Source organism: Emys orbicularis, chromosome 9, assembly GCF_028017835.1.
Source record: "Emys orbicularis isolate rEmyOrb1 chromosome 9, rEmyOrb1.hap1, whole genome shotgun sequence".
NCBI lineage: Eukaryota > Metazoa > Chordata > Testudines > Emydidae > Emys > Emys orbicularis.
In genome coordinates, this window is record NC_088691.1 from 99,130,695 (window position 1) to 99,150,388 (window position 19,694).

Consider the following 19,694-nt stretch of genomic DNA (forward strand, 5'->3'; position numbering starts at 1 on the left):
ATGGGCTGGCTGGCTGGGCTGGCCCAGCCTGGAGGTCTAGGCTTGAGCCTGGTTTCCACTTTAATTGGGGTTGGTAACCTACCCACATGGGATACAGGCTAATCAACAGAGGTTCTGATAATCCTCCAGTGCCTACTCATAGACTTTAAGGTCAGAAGGGACCATTATGATCATCTAGTCTGACCTCCTGCACAACGCAGGCCACAGAAGCTCACCCACCCACTCCTGTAACAAACCCCTAACCTGTAACAAACCCCTAGCCTGAGTTATTGAAGTCCTCAAATCGTGGTTTAAAGACCTCAAGGTGCAGAGAATCCTCCAGCAAGTAACCCGTGCCTCACGCTGCAGAGGAAGGCGAAAAACCTCCAGGGCCTCTGCCAATCTGCCCTGGAGGAAAATTCCTTCCCGACCCCAAATATGGCGATCAGCTAAACCCTGAGCATGTGGGCAGGACTCACCAGCCAGCACCCAGGAAAGAATTCTCTGTAGTAACTCAGGTCCCACCCCATCTAACATCCCATCACAGACCATTGGCTGTATTTTCTTGCCCTTTGCCTACTCCTTTCTTCCATACTGGACGTCACCTTCCAGTTTGTATACACGGGTTCAGCATTTGAACCCCACATTTCATGTGGTCTGCTACATTTCTACTGCACTTCTACATACTTGAACAGAGATGCCATCCAGCACACACATACGTTGTCCACAGTGCACTGCAAAACAATTCATAGTGGTGCAGTGCAAAGAGCCATGGGGTAACCCTCCAGAAGTCCTAGTGTCTCACACTGGGGACTATAGCACCAGTGTGGACACAGTAACATGAGTAGAGCTTTGCAGTAAGGATGCTCTGCCTGGGCTATGCTAACCTGAGTGCTGATCACCCAGGCTAACTCTGCAGGTAAGATATACTCTTACGGAGGAACTAGCCTAAAGAGTGACAGAAGAAAGCCAGGAGAGGAAATGTGAGGAAATCCCCCTTATAGGAGTTGCTGTTATATCCCATTTAGGAGAACAGTAATGACTGCCTTATTAATAAGGCTGACAAAAAATAGTCTACTTGCTCACCATTGTGCTGGTGATCTGTACTGGTTTTTACCAATGTGTGTCCCAGTCTATTACTGCATGATTCACAATTCTCTGCAAGTCAGCCGCTGACCTTTCATGGTACAATGGGAGTAGCTTTAAGAAAGTAATACTAACCTTTACATTCTTTACCCTCTGTTTGCATTTCTATCCCAACAAAATAAAACCTGTCCATTTTTCTGATTGTTCACTCTAATAGGTTTTTCAACCGTGAACTCTATAGTCAGGGTTATATCAGGACTCCCATTGTCAACGTCTGTTTCCACATGTTCATAACTGAAATTCTCCTTTAAGGCTGACATTTCCGTGCTTGATCTCAGTTTAGACACCACTCTCTCTTGTTTTTAAACGTGTGGAAGTTCCTTTGGTGTCACAGTTGCACCTCATGCTGCTGTGGATAAACTCCAAATTTTGTAATCATCCTTATTGAGAAGCAGATCTTTCAGTTGGTGAAGTGGGGGAAAACAAGTCAAAATAAATGAGTGACAAATCACTTCTGAGCATGCTTGGTGTCATCTCCTAAAATGTTTAGAAAAGGAAGCCCTGCCCCACTTGTAACATACTGTGTCCTCGGCAGGCCCTGGGACAAATTGCATGAAGCAGACGGAGAGTTGCAGTGACACCTTTGCAATCATCCATGTTTTTTCCATTGGTGTTGCCCTGCTCTGTTGCTTGTTCAAATATTCTGCTATTCTTTTCATCCAGCCTGGCAGAAAAATGACTGTTGCCAAACATAGCAACAGTGATGTGAACCTTCTTCCGCATATCCCATTCATGTCTGTCAAAGGTGGACTCTGCTCCCCAGAAGGTTCTTGGAATAACCTTTACTTCTCCGGGATGTACATATATTTGACGTTACTAGTTAGGCCACTAACTATGCCTAAGCAGAGAGCATGTAATGTGGGTGAACTGATAGTATTATGTGGCCCTTAACTTTTGAATTATTGGACAGTCTTGTGTGATCCTAAACGCACATCCTCACAGTTTTAACTATTTATATATGCCCATCTAAGATGCAGGTCATTGCAATGGGGAAAGTCAGTGTCTTGAGATGGTACTATTTTGTTAGTATAAGGGTTAATTTTGGTTATGGCAGCTTACAGCATTGCCCTTTAAATATAGAGGAACCATTTTACAGTGGACTTGGCTATAGTGAAACGTCATTTATAGTGAAGAAAGAAAGCTCCTTGCCTGGAATATGATCATTTTAGTTCCTTTTTAATGGAAGAGTTTCTGTTGAACTGACTCACCAGAGGATGGCTCCCCAATACTTAAGGTTTATTATGCAATAATCGGGCTTCATTATGTCCCTGGTGGAATCTGATAGTGAGGCATGCTTGTGGCTAGCTTTCAGACTTAAGCCTGTGGTTTAAAACTCCTAAGATGGAAGTTAAATATTATCTATGCTTTACAGATTCACTAGCCCAAGTTGGGTCAAAATTAAGATTAGGAGAGAGTGATCTGAATGAGAGGTTACCTGCTCTTTAATCTAACTAAGAGGAGCAGCTGAATAATAGAACTGGGAGGGGACACATGTAACACATTGGTGAGAGAGCCATTGCAACCATTATGCTTGAACTTCTAATGCAATATGGGGATTTGGGAGGCTCTTGGAATTTTAGACAGACACACTCCCGGAGGAATGTGAATTGTGTTTTCATGGCTTTGAATTCAAAGTTATCTGAAATGTAACCTTGTGTTCCTTATTCTTACAGCTGCCCTTCGAGATCATAATGCAGCAGAAAAATGAAAGAACATAGAAGAAATTTAAATTGGAAAAGAAGTCGATTGCTGTTCCTTTCTAGAAGATGGACCACTGGATTTTGGGGGCTCAGGAAATACTGCTTCCAAAAGAAGCATTTTTTCCTAGCTAAGAGAAAAAGACAAAGTGCTCAATCAGTTGTGAGCCTAAACCGGAACAAAGCGTACCGATCTCTCCAGTGCAGAAGGAAGGCACTCAGACTCCAGAGTGAGTGGGTTCCTAACGTGCTTCTAAATGCAAAAAACCATCAAAAACCAACTGCTGAACACAGCACTTTTTCTACAAAAACGTCCAGAAGGGCAAAAAAGCCCTTTCCCGATGGCAAAACTGGAAGCCCACGTGCAGAGGCAATAGAGAAGTTGGACAATGAACCCTTTCAGGGTGAAGATCTCTTGAACAGAGTCACTGGATTACAAGCAGACGCTAGTCTTGGCTGCATGCATGGCAATGACCACAGGGCCTTTTGTGGTGGGCTGTGCGACACTATCTTACCTGTAAAGAAGGATGGTTTCACACCCAGTGGGGAGGAACGCAATAATGATGAAGGCAATGCAGTCGTAGTAGTCTTAAACAATAGTAAAAGAAGGTGCTGTTGCAGAGGGATAGAGCAGAATGGAACTTGTGGCCCCTTGACTACTAAAAAGAGGTCCAGATTTAACCAGTATACTGTAAAAAAGATACCTGTATTTATGATGCATAAGAAACTTTCTATGATTAGGTTTCGGGATAGAATCATAAAATCCCCAAAACTTAGAGCAAGAGGCAAAACCTGCAAATCAAGTAAAATCAAGCCAAGCTGGGTGGAGAAAGTTACCAGGGACTGTCAAGAGAATCTTCAAGGAGATTTTGAAGGTGGATTTTGTAACTGGTTTTCCTGCTGGAAATCTAAAAATAACTCCTTTTGGAACCTGTATAGCTCATCAGATATGAACAATAATACACTAGGACCTGTAGCTGAGGAGAATAAGACACCTGCATCTGACATCTGCCTTACACAGGATGCATTACAATGTGATGAGCTACATTCTGAGGAACCTGCATCCAGAGATGGCAGTGTTAAAATCTGCCAACCAGAGCTGCACAAAACAGCTCCTTTGGGTACAGAGACCTTGCACGGGACGGAAACAAACGAGGCTCCTGTAGTGGACAGTTGCCATGAGGATCTTTTCCTCTCAGTAACAGAGAGAGAAATTGCAATTTCAGGTCAAGAAGATGCAGAATCTAATCAGGTTATGTGTGTTGATGAAATGATATTGTTAGAATCCTGCAAGGGGGATTCAAATATGAACAATAACCTTGCAAATGGACCTTTTTCGGTGGAGCTGGCACAAAATGAAGACAGCTCTTCCCAGATGGAAGTCGAAGGCTCCATAAATCTGGACATTTTTAGTGCAAAGTTACTAGATCACCCTTATTGTAAAAGCCCCCTAGAGGAGCCTTTGCCAGAAAGCACAGGACTAAAATCAGGAACTCGAAAGGGAGGCAGAAGGAACAGTCAGAAAGTTTCTCGTGTGGCTGATGAGCAGTTATCAACATGGATTTGTGGTATACTCTTTACACATGTTATAAAGCTAGTCATTCTTGAGAATAGCTGGGCATAGCATATGAAGTTGGGAATATTTGAAGTTTCCTTACCACTTTAATTCCTTTATTAAAATGGTTATACACCATGAATTGCAAAAAGTGTGTAGCTTAATACTCCAACTGAGATGAGAAGCTGTGATGAGGAGGGTTGTTGTAAGGGAAATGGGGCAGTACTTTCCTCACTTGGCAGGCTCGCTTATGCTAGCTTTAGAATGGTACCTTCTGAAGTATGGGTATAATGCTTAATTGACACAAGCCTTTTATTTTTCAACAATTGTTGAATGGTACATCTTTCTACTTTGTTTTAGAGAATACAATCGAATTGGGCCGCTTGTGAAAAATATGGATCAGCATTTTAAATTTAGAAAATGTTTTTACCTTGAGGTTATAAAGGGACAGTATAGGGTTAAAATGCCTTTAAAAAAAAATCAGGTAATCTCACATATTACTGGCAACTTAGATAGTGATCTAATTTGCTTTTCCCTAGGCTTACTGCCTGTGTAATTTCTCAGCTTCATTTACCTTTAAACAGGAGACTAAACCAGTCAATTTCACTTTTGGGTTTTCATACCCTAAATGTTTGAATAGAGAAAAGTCTAAATCCAAACAAAACTTCAAAAAAACAAAAGGGAACACTCATATTCATTATACATGATGAACCAACCCTGCCTGATGGAGTTTCTTTTAATGTGGAGCATGGTACAAATACTTGTGTTTGAAGTGTGTTGTATATACAACCTTATCTGATGTCAGGATATATATATATATATAACAATGTAGTAAGAATTAGCACTCCCTTTTGTACTGTACTATTAAGATACTGGTAGAGTCCAGCAACACTCAGATAACTGTGGGTCAATTGGTTTTCATTAGAACAGCCTATTTTCAGTAGATTATACAGCCTGTTATATGTTCCCTTTGACAAGGAGTGTTAAAGGATTGCTACTAAATTTGACAGACTCAGATTTTGCCCCAATTCTCCACTTTCCCTGTCTGGAGAAACTATTGGGAAGCTTTTTATGGTCGATCCTCCAAAACATGGTGTGAAGGGGAGAGAAGCTGGATGCAAAATATGGTCTAGCATTGAACAAAAATTCCTTTGAACTTCCTATTTCCCAAAAATTCCTATTGAGACAGAGTGATTTGCTCATACACAGTGAATATATATGCATTGTTCCTCTACTTTCAGTTCTCTGTGGAAAGCAAGCCAGAGGGAAATGAGGAACAGACCGGCATCATGCTTCTCTCTCCTTCAGACCATGCAGAGAAATTGAGAACCCTGAACTTGGGTGTGTCAGCTGGGGCATTTCAGTTCACTCGGAAGCAAAATTAAGGCCTGGTCTATACTTAAAATTTAGGCCAACGTAGCTGCAGAACTCAGAGGTGTGTGAAATCCATACCCATGAGTGTTGTAGCTATCCTGACCTAACCCCTGGTGTAGACACAGGTTGATGGACAAATGCTTTTGTTGATCCACCTGCTGCTGCTTGGAGAAGCGGTGTTCTACAGCAACGGAAAAACTCCATCCATTGCTATTGGCTGCGTCTACACGATGGGGCTGAATTGACATAGCTGCATCACCGTAGCTATCCCACTGTAATTCCTGTGGTGTATACATGGCCAAAGTATCTAAATAGGGCTCAACTAAATTCCACCCTTGATGTTCTAGATGGGGGAGGAGGCTTTGTGGCTAAAGCACAGGCAAAATCAGGTGATCTGGCTTGTGTTCACTTACTTTGGCACTGCTAAATGGCCCTGGGCATGTCACTTAAACAGTGGGCCTCAGTTTCTACTGTAGAAAAAATTGGTATAATTATACCTCTCAGGGATAGTTTGAAGCTTAATTCATTACAGCAGTAACGACCAGCTGGATGTGAACTAGCCCGCTGTTGGGGGTGGTATTCAGGTATGTTGTGAGGCACAAAGCTAGAAGGTGAATGACTTCTTCCAAGTAGGAAGTTCACCATTAACGTACTGATTTACACCGTGGCAATATTGATTGCTAATACTCTGGTTCATTCATATTTAATTTTCTTAAAGTTTTACATTTGGGGGGGAGGGGGGCGGCATATGAAATCTCGTAAAAGAGGAAAAATAAAAAGTAGACTTTCACTTCCTCTTTTTTTTTCCCCCCCCCCTCTCTTTTCTCAAGAGTTTCTGGGCTCTTTGGACTCCTCTTTCCATTCCCAAGAAACCCAGCTGTGCTTTCATAAGCAGTTTATGACCCAGTATTCACTCTGAATATACTTTGTTATTAACTGGGGACCAAATCCTGCTCCACTGGTAGTCAGTGGCGAAATACAAATTTTGGCATATGGAATTCCCAATTGAGTTTGGATATTCAGTGGGTTACAAGTGCCTGCAGGGACCACAAAGTGCTGCAGAGACAGTATTTTGAGAGGAGGGTCCATCAGGCTGCCTTTTAGGTCTCCAGGTCCCTTATGTTGTCTCCCCCTCAATAGCGTTCTCCCCGATCCATTTAAGAGAATGGGTGAAGGGATTTTTGTTTTCCAATAAAGAGGTCCTAGCTATGTTGGTACATGTGGCATCAAAAAAGGCCCAGTCAGCCAATCCACGTGGCCCCAGACAGTCATTCCTAGCTAGACTAACAATGTTTGTAGAAACCTTAGGGCCTCAGATGGAAGGTGTAATAAGTGCACATTTGTTCTCTTTGAGCCTTGGGGTATCGCACGAGGGCCTAAGATCAATGTGATGGTAGGTCAGACTGAGGGAAGATAGAGATGGGGTCAGTGTCTTAATTCTCAACCTCTTTGATATTTGTGGTTTTGTTTGTCCTTTTAATCTCTCTCCAGGATTTTAGATTAATCTAAATCTTGCCCTATTGTGCAAAGGTGTTGCAAAAATTAATGTTTGGCGCGTCTGTAGTGCTGCCTATCTGAGGACCTCAACGTTCTTTTCAAGCATTAAAGAACTTCAGCCCTCTGTTTACAGATGAGGAAGCTGGCACTGAGAGGTTGCAACTTTGTGCCAGACTTGAACTTGGGATTGTTTTCCCCTTTGAGTTACCCTTGCTTTACACCGGCATAAGTGAGATCAGAAGTCGGCCAGAGCCAGGAACAGAACTAAGAACTCCTCAGTCCTGTCCCTGAAGCATGAGAACATATATGTAGCATAAGGCTTAATAATTTCTCAAACACTGTCTAACCTGAAGACAGTATTTCCTAGCCAGGGTGAAAAACACTTTTGTGATCACAACCCTTTACGACTTAAAGGAATACAAGCTATGCTGTTAGTGTTTGCCAAATTACAATTAAGGACAGTCTGCAATGAACTTCAATACTTTTTTTAGTGTGGTTCATGTTTCTTCTTACTTTTGTTTAATATAATTTCTTTCCTTTCTTGGCTTCACTTCACCTTTCCCCAGTAATACATTATGGTATGGTATTTAGCACTGGAATGGGTTACCTAGGGAGGTGGCGGAATATCCTTCCTTAGAGGTTTTTAAGGTCAGGCTTGACAAAGCCCTGGCTGGGATGATTTAGTTGGGAATTGGTCCTGCTTTGAGCAGGGGGTTGGACTAGATGACCTCCTGAGGTCCCTTCCAACCCTGATATTCTATGATTCTATATGTCTTCCTACATTATTTTCAGTCTGTTTTCCTCTTTGCCTTTCTCCCTCCCTGTCTTTTTATGTATCTTCCTTTTCATTGTGTTTTCAATCTCTTCTCCTATAGTTTTTTCTCTTCTTCTATTTCTCCCCCAGAATCTCTCAAAATACCATGATTTTATTTTCTAACAACTTATCCCATTAGTCTCTCCTTTTCCTGCCTTGCCCTGCCCCACCCCATCCATCTATACCCTCACACATGCTACTTGGAAACTTGATCAGACCCTAAATAATCGGAGGACTAGCCAAAAGGCCAATGCAAAATAGAGAAGCCCCAGTGCAATGGGTCCCATGTCCAGGTGAGATGGGAGCTATCTGTCCCCTCCCCTATCTCCTGGGAAAGGGAAAGATGCTGGAATTCCTACTCGGGTGATGTCCCTGGTCCCTTTTCTGGGGCTCCATCTTTCTTATAAGCGTCTGGTTCTGGCTTCCAATATGTTTGGAAGTTTTTCCCTCGATTCCAAAAAGCCCTGTGGCAGCTGGAAGGGAGCTGCAGAATTTGGTGTCTCTTCCTCCTGAACCGTCAACGTTGTTCGATGATCTGTTACTCCAGTCTTCTCTCTCATGATTTTTCCCTCCTACTTACCCTGCTTCTTGATGCTGGAATGGGGTGATGTCTCCACTGTTCTACTTCTGTTTCTCTTAGCAGCCAGAAAACATATGTTTGCTAGACCTTCCCTCTAGACTCAACCTTTTGGTCTTTTCCAGTGAATATCCCCAATTGCTGTTGTCACTGCTGCTTAGAGCTTTCACAAGCAACAGCAGGGTGAAATTGACTTGATTCTCGAGTTTCTCTGCTGAATAGTTAGTAAAAATTGATCAGACTCTGATATGTTTTTACTGTACTACAGTTCAAGAAAACAGTGAGCAGCAGCGGAGGCATGGTAGCTGTCAGCAGACAGTACTGCATTGACTCTTTTTGCATGTGGGAGGCTATCTTCATAACCTAAGGGCTAGAAATTTAGTTTTAATGAATGCTTTAATTCTTGCAGGAACTGATGGCACCCTGAATTTACAATGTTTGAATAAGATATATGTAAAATGTTAATAGAAATAGGCAAAGGGACTGGTTCTTCTCTTGCTTATAGAAGTATAAATTGAGAATAACTCCAGTGGGATACCTGGGTATAAATTCTGCGTAAATGAAGAAAATTGGGCTCGAAGTGTTTAACATTTTTATGTAGATGATGACTTTTAAGTGATCTTTCAGTTCTGGGGTCACTTCCCCCCTCTTTAATGGTGCCTCTCTGAGCTTTTTAACTCTTGTATTCTATTAACTGCATGCAGCAACTTGCCACCGGGTGGGTGGGACACTGTGCTGTTAAATATTTCTAATATCTGGTTTTGTTGGACTAGAGAACTCAACTTTTTACATGTTTGCTTTTTCATTTATCTGATGTATTCAAAGGATTCCTAGATGAAGCGATGAAGAAATATGGCAGTTTAGTTCCACTCTGTGAAAAAGATGTCATGGCAAGATTAAAGGAAGTCTTTAATGAAGATTTCTCCCATAGGTTTGTAGCTGTAATATATTCTAGTACTTGTAAAGGAAAAGTTATTTGACACACTAATTTACATTCCAGATTGAAACTGACACCTGCTGGAACAGCTCCATTTGGTATGACCTGGAATATCTTTAACCATGTCTCTACCTTTTCAATTCTGTTTCAGAAAGCCTTTTATCAGCAGGGAAATCATGAAGTATCGGACAAGGCATCCAAAATCTTCCACTTGCAATTTCCGGGTCTTCTATAATAAGCACATGCTAGATATGGATGATCTGGCTACACTGGATGGTCAGAACTGGCTAAATGACCAGGTTAGAGATGCTTATGTTTACCTCTTCAAAGTGTTAAAAAATATTAGCTAAGCCTCAGAACCCCCTGTGTGAGGTAGGTCACTGTTATCCTTGCTTCATAGATGGGAAACTAAGGCAGAGCGGTCGAGTGGCTTTTCATTGGCAGACCCAGTAATATAGAACTTGAGTTTCTGACTCCCAGACCTGTCCTCATGCAACCACATTGTACTTCCTCTTCAAGAAGACCGTGGTTGCAGGTGCGAAAAGATAGTATTTCCTCCCACTTAGCTAGAAGAGGAGAAAGTAACAGCAATGCAAGTCCCATAGCCAAAAAAACAGAGAGAGTAGCAGTCCTCCAGATGTGCCTCAGTAGACTTCAATTGAATTAAACCAACATTTCACACTGAGGCAGTCTTTAAGCATCTGCTTATATTATGTCTGCTCTAGCAGCCCATTGTTGATTCCAGAGTATAATAGAATGTTACTCTAATTAGTCAACTTCTTGTTAGAAAAAAGATGTGTGCTTTTTTAGATGCCCTCTCAAATTTACTTTCAGTAATACAATGTTATTTTTGTGCAAATTATATTTTTTACTAACTCTTGCAGATTATTAATATGTATGGTGAACTCATAATGGATGCAGTCCCTGACAAGGTGAGCATTGTGAAAAGGTGTCCATTATGGGGTTGAAAGGGAGCGATGGCATAAGACCATAGGTACATGTGTCAAATAGGAGGGAGGTGTAACTCAGATTAAAATGCCATTATGGTGATTCAAAGTGACAGTGTAAAAATAGCCCCTCTGTACTCACTAGATCTGCTGCCTTTAGTCAGTCTTTTGTTCACTTTACCGGTACAAATTTTTACTCCTCTTAAGCTCGCAGAGCCACAAAAATTACGAAAGTGAGCTGGATTCTCTTCTGTCTCGTGCATCATCAACAGAGTTCTTAACTACTTTCCAGCTGTAATGTCTCTCATTGTTGGTGTTGACATTCAGGGCAGAAGAAACCCATCTTGACTTTCAGATTCTGGATTGAGTTTGGTTGTAGCACTGACAGTTAGAAGAACCATCTGTTTACTTGTAAGCTGAACAAATTGAATATGGAATCATTGGGACCACAAAGAAACCACACAATGCCATTTTTAGATTGGCTGGCTGCACAGAGTATAGCAACCCTTTAATGTTCTCGCTCAGAATGTAGAGAACTGCTTCTTTGATTGGTGGTGGTAGTGATTCCTCATTAGTATTCTCTCTGCTTTTCAGTGCATGAACCAGAACTGTGGTATTGGAGAGTGTATCTGTCTGCCTGTGCCCACTTTTTATAGTGCATAATTTAAATCCTCATGGGAGATCTTGTTCTAGTACTTTGTAGAATGCAGTTAGAAGTTTCTGTTGGCATAACTAATGGGTTTTATCCAGCATTTTCAAATGCTGAACTATCCAGCTTTTTTCAAGCAATAACTTCTACCTCCTTGATACTAGCAAGATTATTAAATACAGATGTTGTAAAACTGCATAAGATTGATTTATAGCTTTTCATTTTGTAATAATCTCTTCCTTTAATTGAGAGGCTAACACAAGTGTTAAACAATTCTTTAGCATTCGGTTTAACTGTAAAAATCTACAACCTTTCGCCACAACAATAGGTTGTAGTTACTTGCAAAAGATGTGACACAGGAGACAAAAGTATTCTGTAATTTCAGAAGCATTTTTGTGAAGTCTGTAACTGGCCAGAGGGTTGAACGCTGATGTCCATGTTTTTGTGTCTTAAACTTTATATCTTTTAACAATCAAATTATCTGGTTCTGAGTCAGAGCAGAAAATGGAAGGAGTTTCCAGCAAGTTATGTAGGGAGGATGGGAAAATATGATTTTCCCCCATCCTCCAGTGATTTTAATCCCTGGAATGCAGGAGAATAATATCTGTAACTCTTCTTTAGCCTCTTCTCCCTAAACAAAGGATTGCAGCTGCATGTCGTAGGCTTAGGAATGCCAAGTTCAAAAAATAAACTGCTTCGCATCACATGTTCTAGGGCAATAGAGAGTTTCTCTTCTTTCTAAAGAACAGCAGTATCTATTTAAGGTTTGCTAAAACATCTGTAGACTTGCTTGTCTCTTTTGCTGTTTTGCTTTTTCAGTTCTTGTGTATTAGCCAGCTAGAGGTTGAATTATGTAGACGTTATGTTAGACATTACTGGAAGAATTTATGCACACTTTTAGCCCTCATTTCTTTTTTTAATTTGTCTTTCTAGGTTCATTTTTTTAACAGCTTTTTTCATAGACAGCTGGTAACCAAAGGATATAATGGTGTAAAACGATGGACTAAAAAGGTACCATTTAATTCTGTCGATGGCTTATCATTTGTATAGAATAGACCATTGGATGCTGATATTTAGCATTTCTCCCCCGCTCACAAGAAAATGTTTAACTTGAAATTACGTTAGTACCAAGTGACAAAAGAAAGTTTTACTGCTTGTTACTCCTCTCAGCACTGCTCAGCTCACAAGCCTGTGGGAAAACTGCATTCTAGTCCTCCTTCAGCATCATCAACAGAATTGTTTTTTTTTTTTTTAAAGTTTCATTATCATTTGGAGCTTAGCAAAAAGGGGTGGTAGCTAACAACTCAGTTTGGATGGCAAAACCCCTTCTTTCTGGTGATGGTGTATGAGAGGCAAAGAATTCAGCCTGGGTTCTCGAAGTCAAGTTGGTTTGTATGGGGCTGTCAGCTGAAAGAAAAAAAAAATCTCTATTTGTAAACGCTTGCACATTTGGTACGGAAATTTAGAGATGACCAACAAGAAACCGCACAAAGCATTTTTAGAGACTGCGTGTACAGTAGAGCCACCTTTTAACACAGGTATTAAACAAAAAAATCAGGCTAGCCCATCTTCAAATAGGAATTGTAGTGTACTTTGATAAAGGAATTGAAAAGTTACCAGGTTTCTGTTTACCTCCCCTGTGGTGAAATGTGACTTTTTTTTTTTTTAATATACCAGTGGTCTTTAAAGGGATACTGTTTAGATGATCCAAATCTTTTACTAGAGCTTATTAAAACTGGACTTATTAAATTCTAATTTGCTTTTTCACTACGGTCAGTGATGTACTTTATACATTTTGCAAAAGCTTGGTAAGTGAAACTAGACTAGTCACTTTTTTGGTTCTCATGTTCTAGAGCACTATTGATTATGCTCACATCATTGTTGGGGAGTGTTCAGATGGGGACAGGACTGTATTACATGAAAGTAACTTGAAAATATTTGTTAAAAAAATCCCTAAAGTCAGGCCCTAAACTGTTGTGGGTCCCTTCCAAAGTAGATCCCTGTTTCTTACACCACTGCACTGAGGGGAAACTTCATTTCCCTTGTAATAAAAGCAATAGGCTGTCACAAAAAATTGTTATATAAATGCTGATACTAATAGCTCTCACAAGTCAAGTACAGATATAAAGGCAAAGGGCCAGACTTTCAAGGACTGAGCATTTAGCATTGAAAATTGGGTTTATGACTAAACATTTTTCAGGAAAAGTGTCTGCTTTCTGCAAAAATGTTCAAATTGTCATCTGAAAACCCAAATATTTTAGTTTGCATACATTGGTGCAACGCCTCATGGGAGTGGTAGTTTGGTTGCTTAATGTCCCAGTTCTCCTTTGTAGGCTGGGCCCCCTGTCTGGTTTCCAAGAGGGGAGACTGTGGTGCAACATGGGATATGCAGCCTGGCCTACAGAGGAACGTGAGGCACTGCTGTAGCATTTCCAAATCGAAACACATTATCAATATGAGCTGCTGGGTGCAGAGCACTTCCAAATACACCTCTACCCCTATGTAACGCTGTCCTCGGGAGCCAAAAAATCTTACCGCGTTATAGGTGAAACCGCGTTATATCGAACTTGCTTTGATCCGCCGGAGTGCGCAGCCCCGCCCCCCCCAGAGCGCTGCTTTATCGCGTTCTATCCGAATTCTTGTTATATCGGGTCGCATTAGGTCGGGGTAGAAGTGTATCTGTCTGACCTCTTGTTTGCATCATGTGTGTTACCCACTAATGTTCATACGGACACTTTATTTCCTTACGACAGATGTAACCCGCCCCTCTCCCACTCGTAGTATTATAGCATGGACACTATGCTTTGTACAAATTGCGTAGTGCTTTTAAAAATAGATAGGAATTACCCTGCAGGATCAGACCAGTCCAGTTAGTCCAGTGTCCTGTTTCTTCTGCATTTCTGGCGTACACAACAAGATTCTACCAATATCACGTGCTTTTGGGGGACAAAAGAGAAGATTGAGGGGGACAGTGCCGTTGAAGACCAAAGCAGTTCCAATGCCTTACTTCCAAAAGAATAAATCCTGATCTACTCTTAAAAAAAAAAAAATGGGAGTGTTCTCAACTTTGCCATGTTGTTTAGATCCCGCCATTCCATATCATTTTTAAGGTGGTATTAGTCCTTCTCCCTTGTTTGCCTGTCTGACTGCAGTACCTCTGCTGCTGGGTAAAGTATCCTAATCCAGTAATTGCCTGTGCTCCATTAATGATGCAGGATGAGTTGTTCACTGTGCCTTCCGAATGTTCCGTTGTGTGTAATGGCTCTTCATATAAACCAAAATCTAGTGCATGGGGATCTGGAAATCCACATTTGCTTTCCATTGCCATTCCAAGCACTAGGAATTAAACAACGTAAGCACGTAAAACCTTCCTTAAGGAACTGTTGTCCTCAACATTAAGATGCCGTCATCCCTTACCCAAAACTTTGTTGTTGTCACTCCCTATGCCCTCTGAGTCCTTGCTTGTGGACTAGATCTATTGATTTTTTGTGTGTTACAGTAGCACTGCATAGCCCTAGTCATGGCACAGGACCCTGGTGTGCTAGGCACTGTATAGTATATTAGCCTCCTCTTTCATTGACTTTGCAATGGAGAGTCACGCCCTGTTTTATATTGCTTATTGGACTTTATAGAAGCACACCAAATGTTCTAGGCAGTGTGCAGACACAGGAAGAAGATCTGTGCCCTGGAAAGTATCTCTGCCTCTTCATTGTCCGAGCTGCAGTTCACTGGGCAAGAACAAAGTGCTATGTTACAGTGAATACGGGTCAGAAAAGTGCCTCGGCCTGCTGTTTCTGTGTGGTTTCTTTGAGTCCTGATTGCTTAATCTGCTGACCCATTTTTACCGCCATCAGCACTGCAGAGTCGGTACAAATCAGCTGAGTTCTCACTGCAGAAACGTCCTTGCCGAAGATGTATAAATGACCTAGCTTGCTTGCAGGTTGTGTTAGCCATGTTAGTTAAAGTGAGTGCCCACGGCACCCTCCGTTCTAACACGTAAATCGAGCGTGCTTGGTTGCAATTGCAGGTGAAGACTAAATGTGGAACCCCCACAGTGTTCATCGTTGTTTTTTCTACTGCAACAATGTCTTGCATCTAGTACAAGACACAAACGTGTGACTGAAATGCCCGCGTGAAGAGCTCTTGGAGGGAGTTAAAAGAAGAGAACTTTCAGGGTCAGGAGAGGGCAAAGATGTTCTGTTTTAAAAGAAATACAGTGTTGTGGGAAGCGTATTTAACTTGCATGTGGTCTGTTCCCCTGTTTGGTAATACTTACTGTTTTGTTTGTCAGGTGGACTTGTTCAAAAAGACTCTCCTGTTAATTCCTATTCACCTGGAAGTCCACTGGTCCCTCATTACTGTGAACATCCCTAACCGAATTATTTCATTTTACGATTCCCAAGGCATTCATTTTAAATTTTGTGTAGAGGTAAGAGGAATTATTATAGTTACGCTTAAAGTGCTTGGATCCTTGCTTTAAGAATTAAATTTTTATCCTCTCCAAAATAAGTCTCGGTTTTGGGGGCATCGTGCTTTATGTAATCTCTGTGCATGCACTAAAAATAAAATAAATACTGGGCACTTCTATTGCCTTCATCCAGTTCTCAAAGTGATTACAAAGGTGCAGGAGAGTTATTAACTTCTTTGACAGATGGGGAAACTGAGACATGGACCTTCTTCAAGGTCACAGCGACTCTGTGCCAGACCTGGGAATAAAGCCCAGGTCTTCCATTGCCATATTTATACAACCAATCTGTGTCTAGCAAACTTTTCTGTTGTGTGTTCTCTTCTTCTGTAGCACTCCCACAAAAACAACTGCTTAAAGCCTAGTACAGTAAGAGAAATCCATTGTTCAAAGAGGAATAAGATAGCCGTTTGCACATCTTGTGAACCAAAGATTGTTTTGTTTTATTTTTTTGAGGAGTGCAGGTACCAGCATTTTTTTTCTTAAATGTCTGGTCGATTGATAATATTTCAATCATGATGGTAAAACGCAGGCAAGTAGTTTGGCCTGGACTGACCAGTTTTAGTGGCTGTTTTGCAAAGCTGACCTAATTGCTTGCTAATACAGCAGGCTGCAGCTTTGAAGTGTGTGTAGTGTGTATTAAGGCAGAGTAGCAATTATTTTACAGAGCTCACGGAAAGGATGTCAGAATTAAAATAAGTTTCCCATCAGCAACTGCCAAAGATAAAGCTGAGGCCTCACCTACTCCTAAAACTTAGATCGACCTAGCTACATCAGTCAAAGCTATGAAAAATGTAGCTCCTTGTGCGATCTTGTTAGGTTGACCTAACCCCTCCTATAGACACAGCTAGGCCCCACTGACCAAGCTACCACCTTTTGGAGAGGTAGATTAACTATATCAATGGGAAAACCCCTTCCGTCAATCGAGGAAGCATCTACAGCCCAGCTGCAGCAGCGGCTGTAGTGTCGACATACCCTGATGTTTATAGAACTAGAGAGTTGCACACTTTGCTTCTGTAGGCCATGCTCATTGCAGACATCAGGGGCTTCTTGCATCCCTCCATTCCCATTGTTCACAAGCTCCCTGTGTGCCACCCTGCCGTTCCCATATATTTCAGGGACTTTCTGCAATCTTCACCATGCCACAATTCCCCATTCTCCCCTGGCAGGGGTTCCGTGTGACTCCCTATTTCTCCCCCCCCCATTTTTATTTTCCTTTTTCTTTTCTTGAAGGGTGTCAACGTTGTAAGATTAATTGGGACATGGTAAAATGAGAGAGGTTGTTATGCTGGACTGTATTCATTTCTGCCAACAACCAGTTCTTTGATTTATAGAGAATTACAGAGGTGGTTGAAGGTGTGGCTCTGCTAACCAGATGCTGTCCCCCTCCCCCCTTTTGGATTTTCCGATTTCCCCCCCCCAAATCAATAGGCTTCTATGTATTGATGCCGAGAACCTGCCCTGAAACTTTGGAATTGATCGGATGCAGCGGTCAAAAGTTATCATGTGACGTTCAAAGAGAGAAATGCAATCAAATTGTGTGTCAGGGCCCCACAAGCTCGGCCAATCAAATAAATTAAAACTGGACAAGGCTAGCCCATCTAGTGCATCTTCCTGCCAGTACAAAATTCTTCTCTACAGTTCATTTTCTAGCACTTTGCCCAATCTACTTTTAATGGCCCCAAGTGTGGTGGGGGTTTCCACTGCATTTCTGCGTGGACTGGCGGGCCAAATCCAGCCCTGGTGCTCAATGAAGCCAGTTAGTTCTCTCCTTAACCGCTAGAGCTGGGTTAAGCACAAGGGCCAAACTCACGCTGGTTAAACATACCCGCATGCCTTTTTCCTTGGCTTTAATTTGTGTGTAACCATAAGGCTCTGATTTTCTTTTTAAGAACATACGAAAGTATTTACTGACTGAAGCAAGAGAGAAGAATCATCCTGAATTTCTTCAGGGATGGCAAACTGCTGTTACAAAGGTTAGTGCCAGCCCCTCTAAACCCCAGTATGAATCTTCTACAAGCTGAGTCTCTTGCGTGGGCCGCCTTCACTTTTAAATCCACGTTATTTAAAGAAGCAGTAAATATTTATTTTTAAATGAACAAAAAGGAAGAAGCTGGATGACTTGGGCTTGCTAATGGGCTCTTGGTTGCTCGTTCAGATCCCACCAGGCCTCTCTCGCCTGTTAAATGAGCTGGTGGCCTCCGCCCAGACGCTGGTGGAGAAGTTATTCACATTGCAAAGCCACTACAATCAGCACCCATGTTGGCAGAGGGGTAAAGAACTGTGTGTTCAGTAGAGGCCAGCTCCTCTCCTCTTTAGAGGTGACTGCTCCCAAAGGTTGAAGCGCATCAGCAGGGGACAGTATGAGGTGAAAGACAAGTACTGCTGTGGATAGACAGAGTGCTTTGGTCTCCAGGGCTGTCCGTCTGGCACATTTCACCAGCACTATATTCGCTAACAAATAAACTATGTCTGGCAGTGATAAAAGGGAACAACTTGTGTGAAGTGCGAACGAGGGAATTTGTGACTTGCATAACTGCCCCATAATGGCTGAGGATATAAAACAGGTCATTGAACATTAGACAGTCTCCCAACGGCTCCCCACTCACCGGAGCTATTTCTAGGTTCCAGGGCAATGCTGAGAGGATCCAAGATGCATGTCTCCCCCTTATTTCTATGTAGCCCTGTGTGGTGGATGATTTTGGCTCTAGGAAAGTATCATTTTTCCTCTTGCAATGCTCTGGATTTAAAGGAAATATGAATGTCTGAGAGCTAGTGAGTTGCAAGTAAAAAAAAAAAAAAAAGAGAGAGAGAGATGATCTGGCAAAGCCAGGAAATTAAAGGCTGTCATTTGCGGTGAATTCACTGTCTCTTTACAGGCATCGTTCCAGGCCAGCAACCGTGCAATGTGCAGGCCACTAACTGAAACATTGCAATGCCTGCCCATAAATTGCCCATTGCTTCCTTCAAGATCTGTGGGGAGGATGGGGATCCACCTTCTATAGCACAAATACCTAGGGAAACATTTCTCTAGGCTTGTGTGAGTTTGCTGATGTCTTGAAGTCTGACCTGAGTAAAGTAGACAGTAATGTTAAAATATTTATTTAAAGTAATTGAGAGGAAGCTATCCTGAATTGGTCATTAAACACCAGATATAGGAGGGAGAGCTGTAATTTATCGGTCATAAAATATCTACTCTCTTAAATACTAGGCATGAGCCTAACAAGGTGCTGCGTTTGCCTCCCCTGGCATGACTGGGCCCAAAATAAGTAATTGCAGCTCAAGCTGTACGTGTTGCAGAGTCACCAGTTTTCAATAAAAAGAGCTCACTAATCTTGCAAAATCTCATTTTGGATTTTAAATAGAACATAGAGTGAAAGTTGAAGAAGGGTTAAAGATATGTCATTTAACGTCTTGCTTCTTTTTCCTCCCTCAGTGCATTCCACAACAGAAAAATGACAGTGACTGTGGGGTTTTTGTGCTCCAGGTAAGAGTGTAATTTTAAAGCGTTATGTGGATTTTTTTCTTTGTATTTCTCTTGTCAATTTTCCTGTTTCAATTAAGCGTTTTCATTTTCCTCAGTACTGCAAGTGCCTCGCCTTAGACCAGCCTTTTCAGTTCTCCCAGGAAGATATGCCACGAGTAAGAAAAAGGATTTACAAGGAGCTGTGTGAGCGCCAGCTAATAGATTAACAATAAAAAAAAAAAAAAAAAATCAAGCTATTTCTCTGGCATTTCTGAAGAGTTCCAGCTGGTGTTTGTGTACTTGAATTTCTGAAAACTTCCGTGAATTTCAAATGACTCTCAGCTGAGTGGTGTGGCCACGATGTTACCTCAACTTTTTCTGCTCTTTCCCTGGCAGGACTTAACAGAGCTGCCACAAAATATTCCTAATGTCAGTTTGGTTTCCTCTTTTATGTTCTTTCCTGTATTTAATATTTATTATCGACGCATGCATATAGGCAAAGCATGCAACTAAAAAAAGGTATAAAACTGTAGATTTGGTGCACCTTTGAAATGTAGCTAGAAATGACAGAATACAGGTTAAAAATTTGTC

The 19,694-nt window shown here is 41.6% G+C and overlaps 1 protein-coding gene across 1 annotated transcript; it reads left to right on the forward strand.

Moving 5' to 3' along the window:
* Positions 1-2,829: 2,829 nt before the first annotated feature.
* Positions 2,830-19,330, forward strand: SENP5 (SUMO specific peptidase 5). Its single transcript, XM_065411067.1, has 9 exons — positions 2,830-4,390; positions 9,465-9,570; positions 9,728-9,875; positions 10,461-10,508; positions 12,106-12,183; positions 15,464-15,601; positions 17,530-17,613; positions 19,074-19,124; positions 19,220-19,330. Exons 1-9 carry the CDS (start codon positions 2,830-2,832, stop codon positions 19,328-19,330), a joined length of 2,325 nt encoding a protein of 774 aa, XP_065267139.1.
* Positions 19,331-19,694: the final 364 nt, after the last annotated feature.

Excerpts from the sequence above, each read along its gene's own strand:
- SENP5 (XM_065411067.1), top strand. The coding sequence starts at position 2,830 with ATGAAAGAACATAGAAGAAATTTAAATTGGAAAAGAAGTCGATTGCTG. Across the intron at positions 10,509-12,105 it reads TGGATGCAGTCCCTGACAAG|GTTCATTTTTTTAACAGCTT; the intron begins GTGAGCATTGTG and ends TTGTCTTTCTAG. Across the intron at positions 15,602-17,529 it reads ATTTTAAATTTTGTGTAGAG|AACATACGAAAGTATTTACT; the intron begins GTAAGAGGAATT and ends TTTCTTTTTAAG.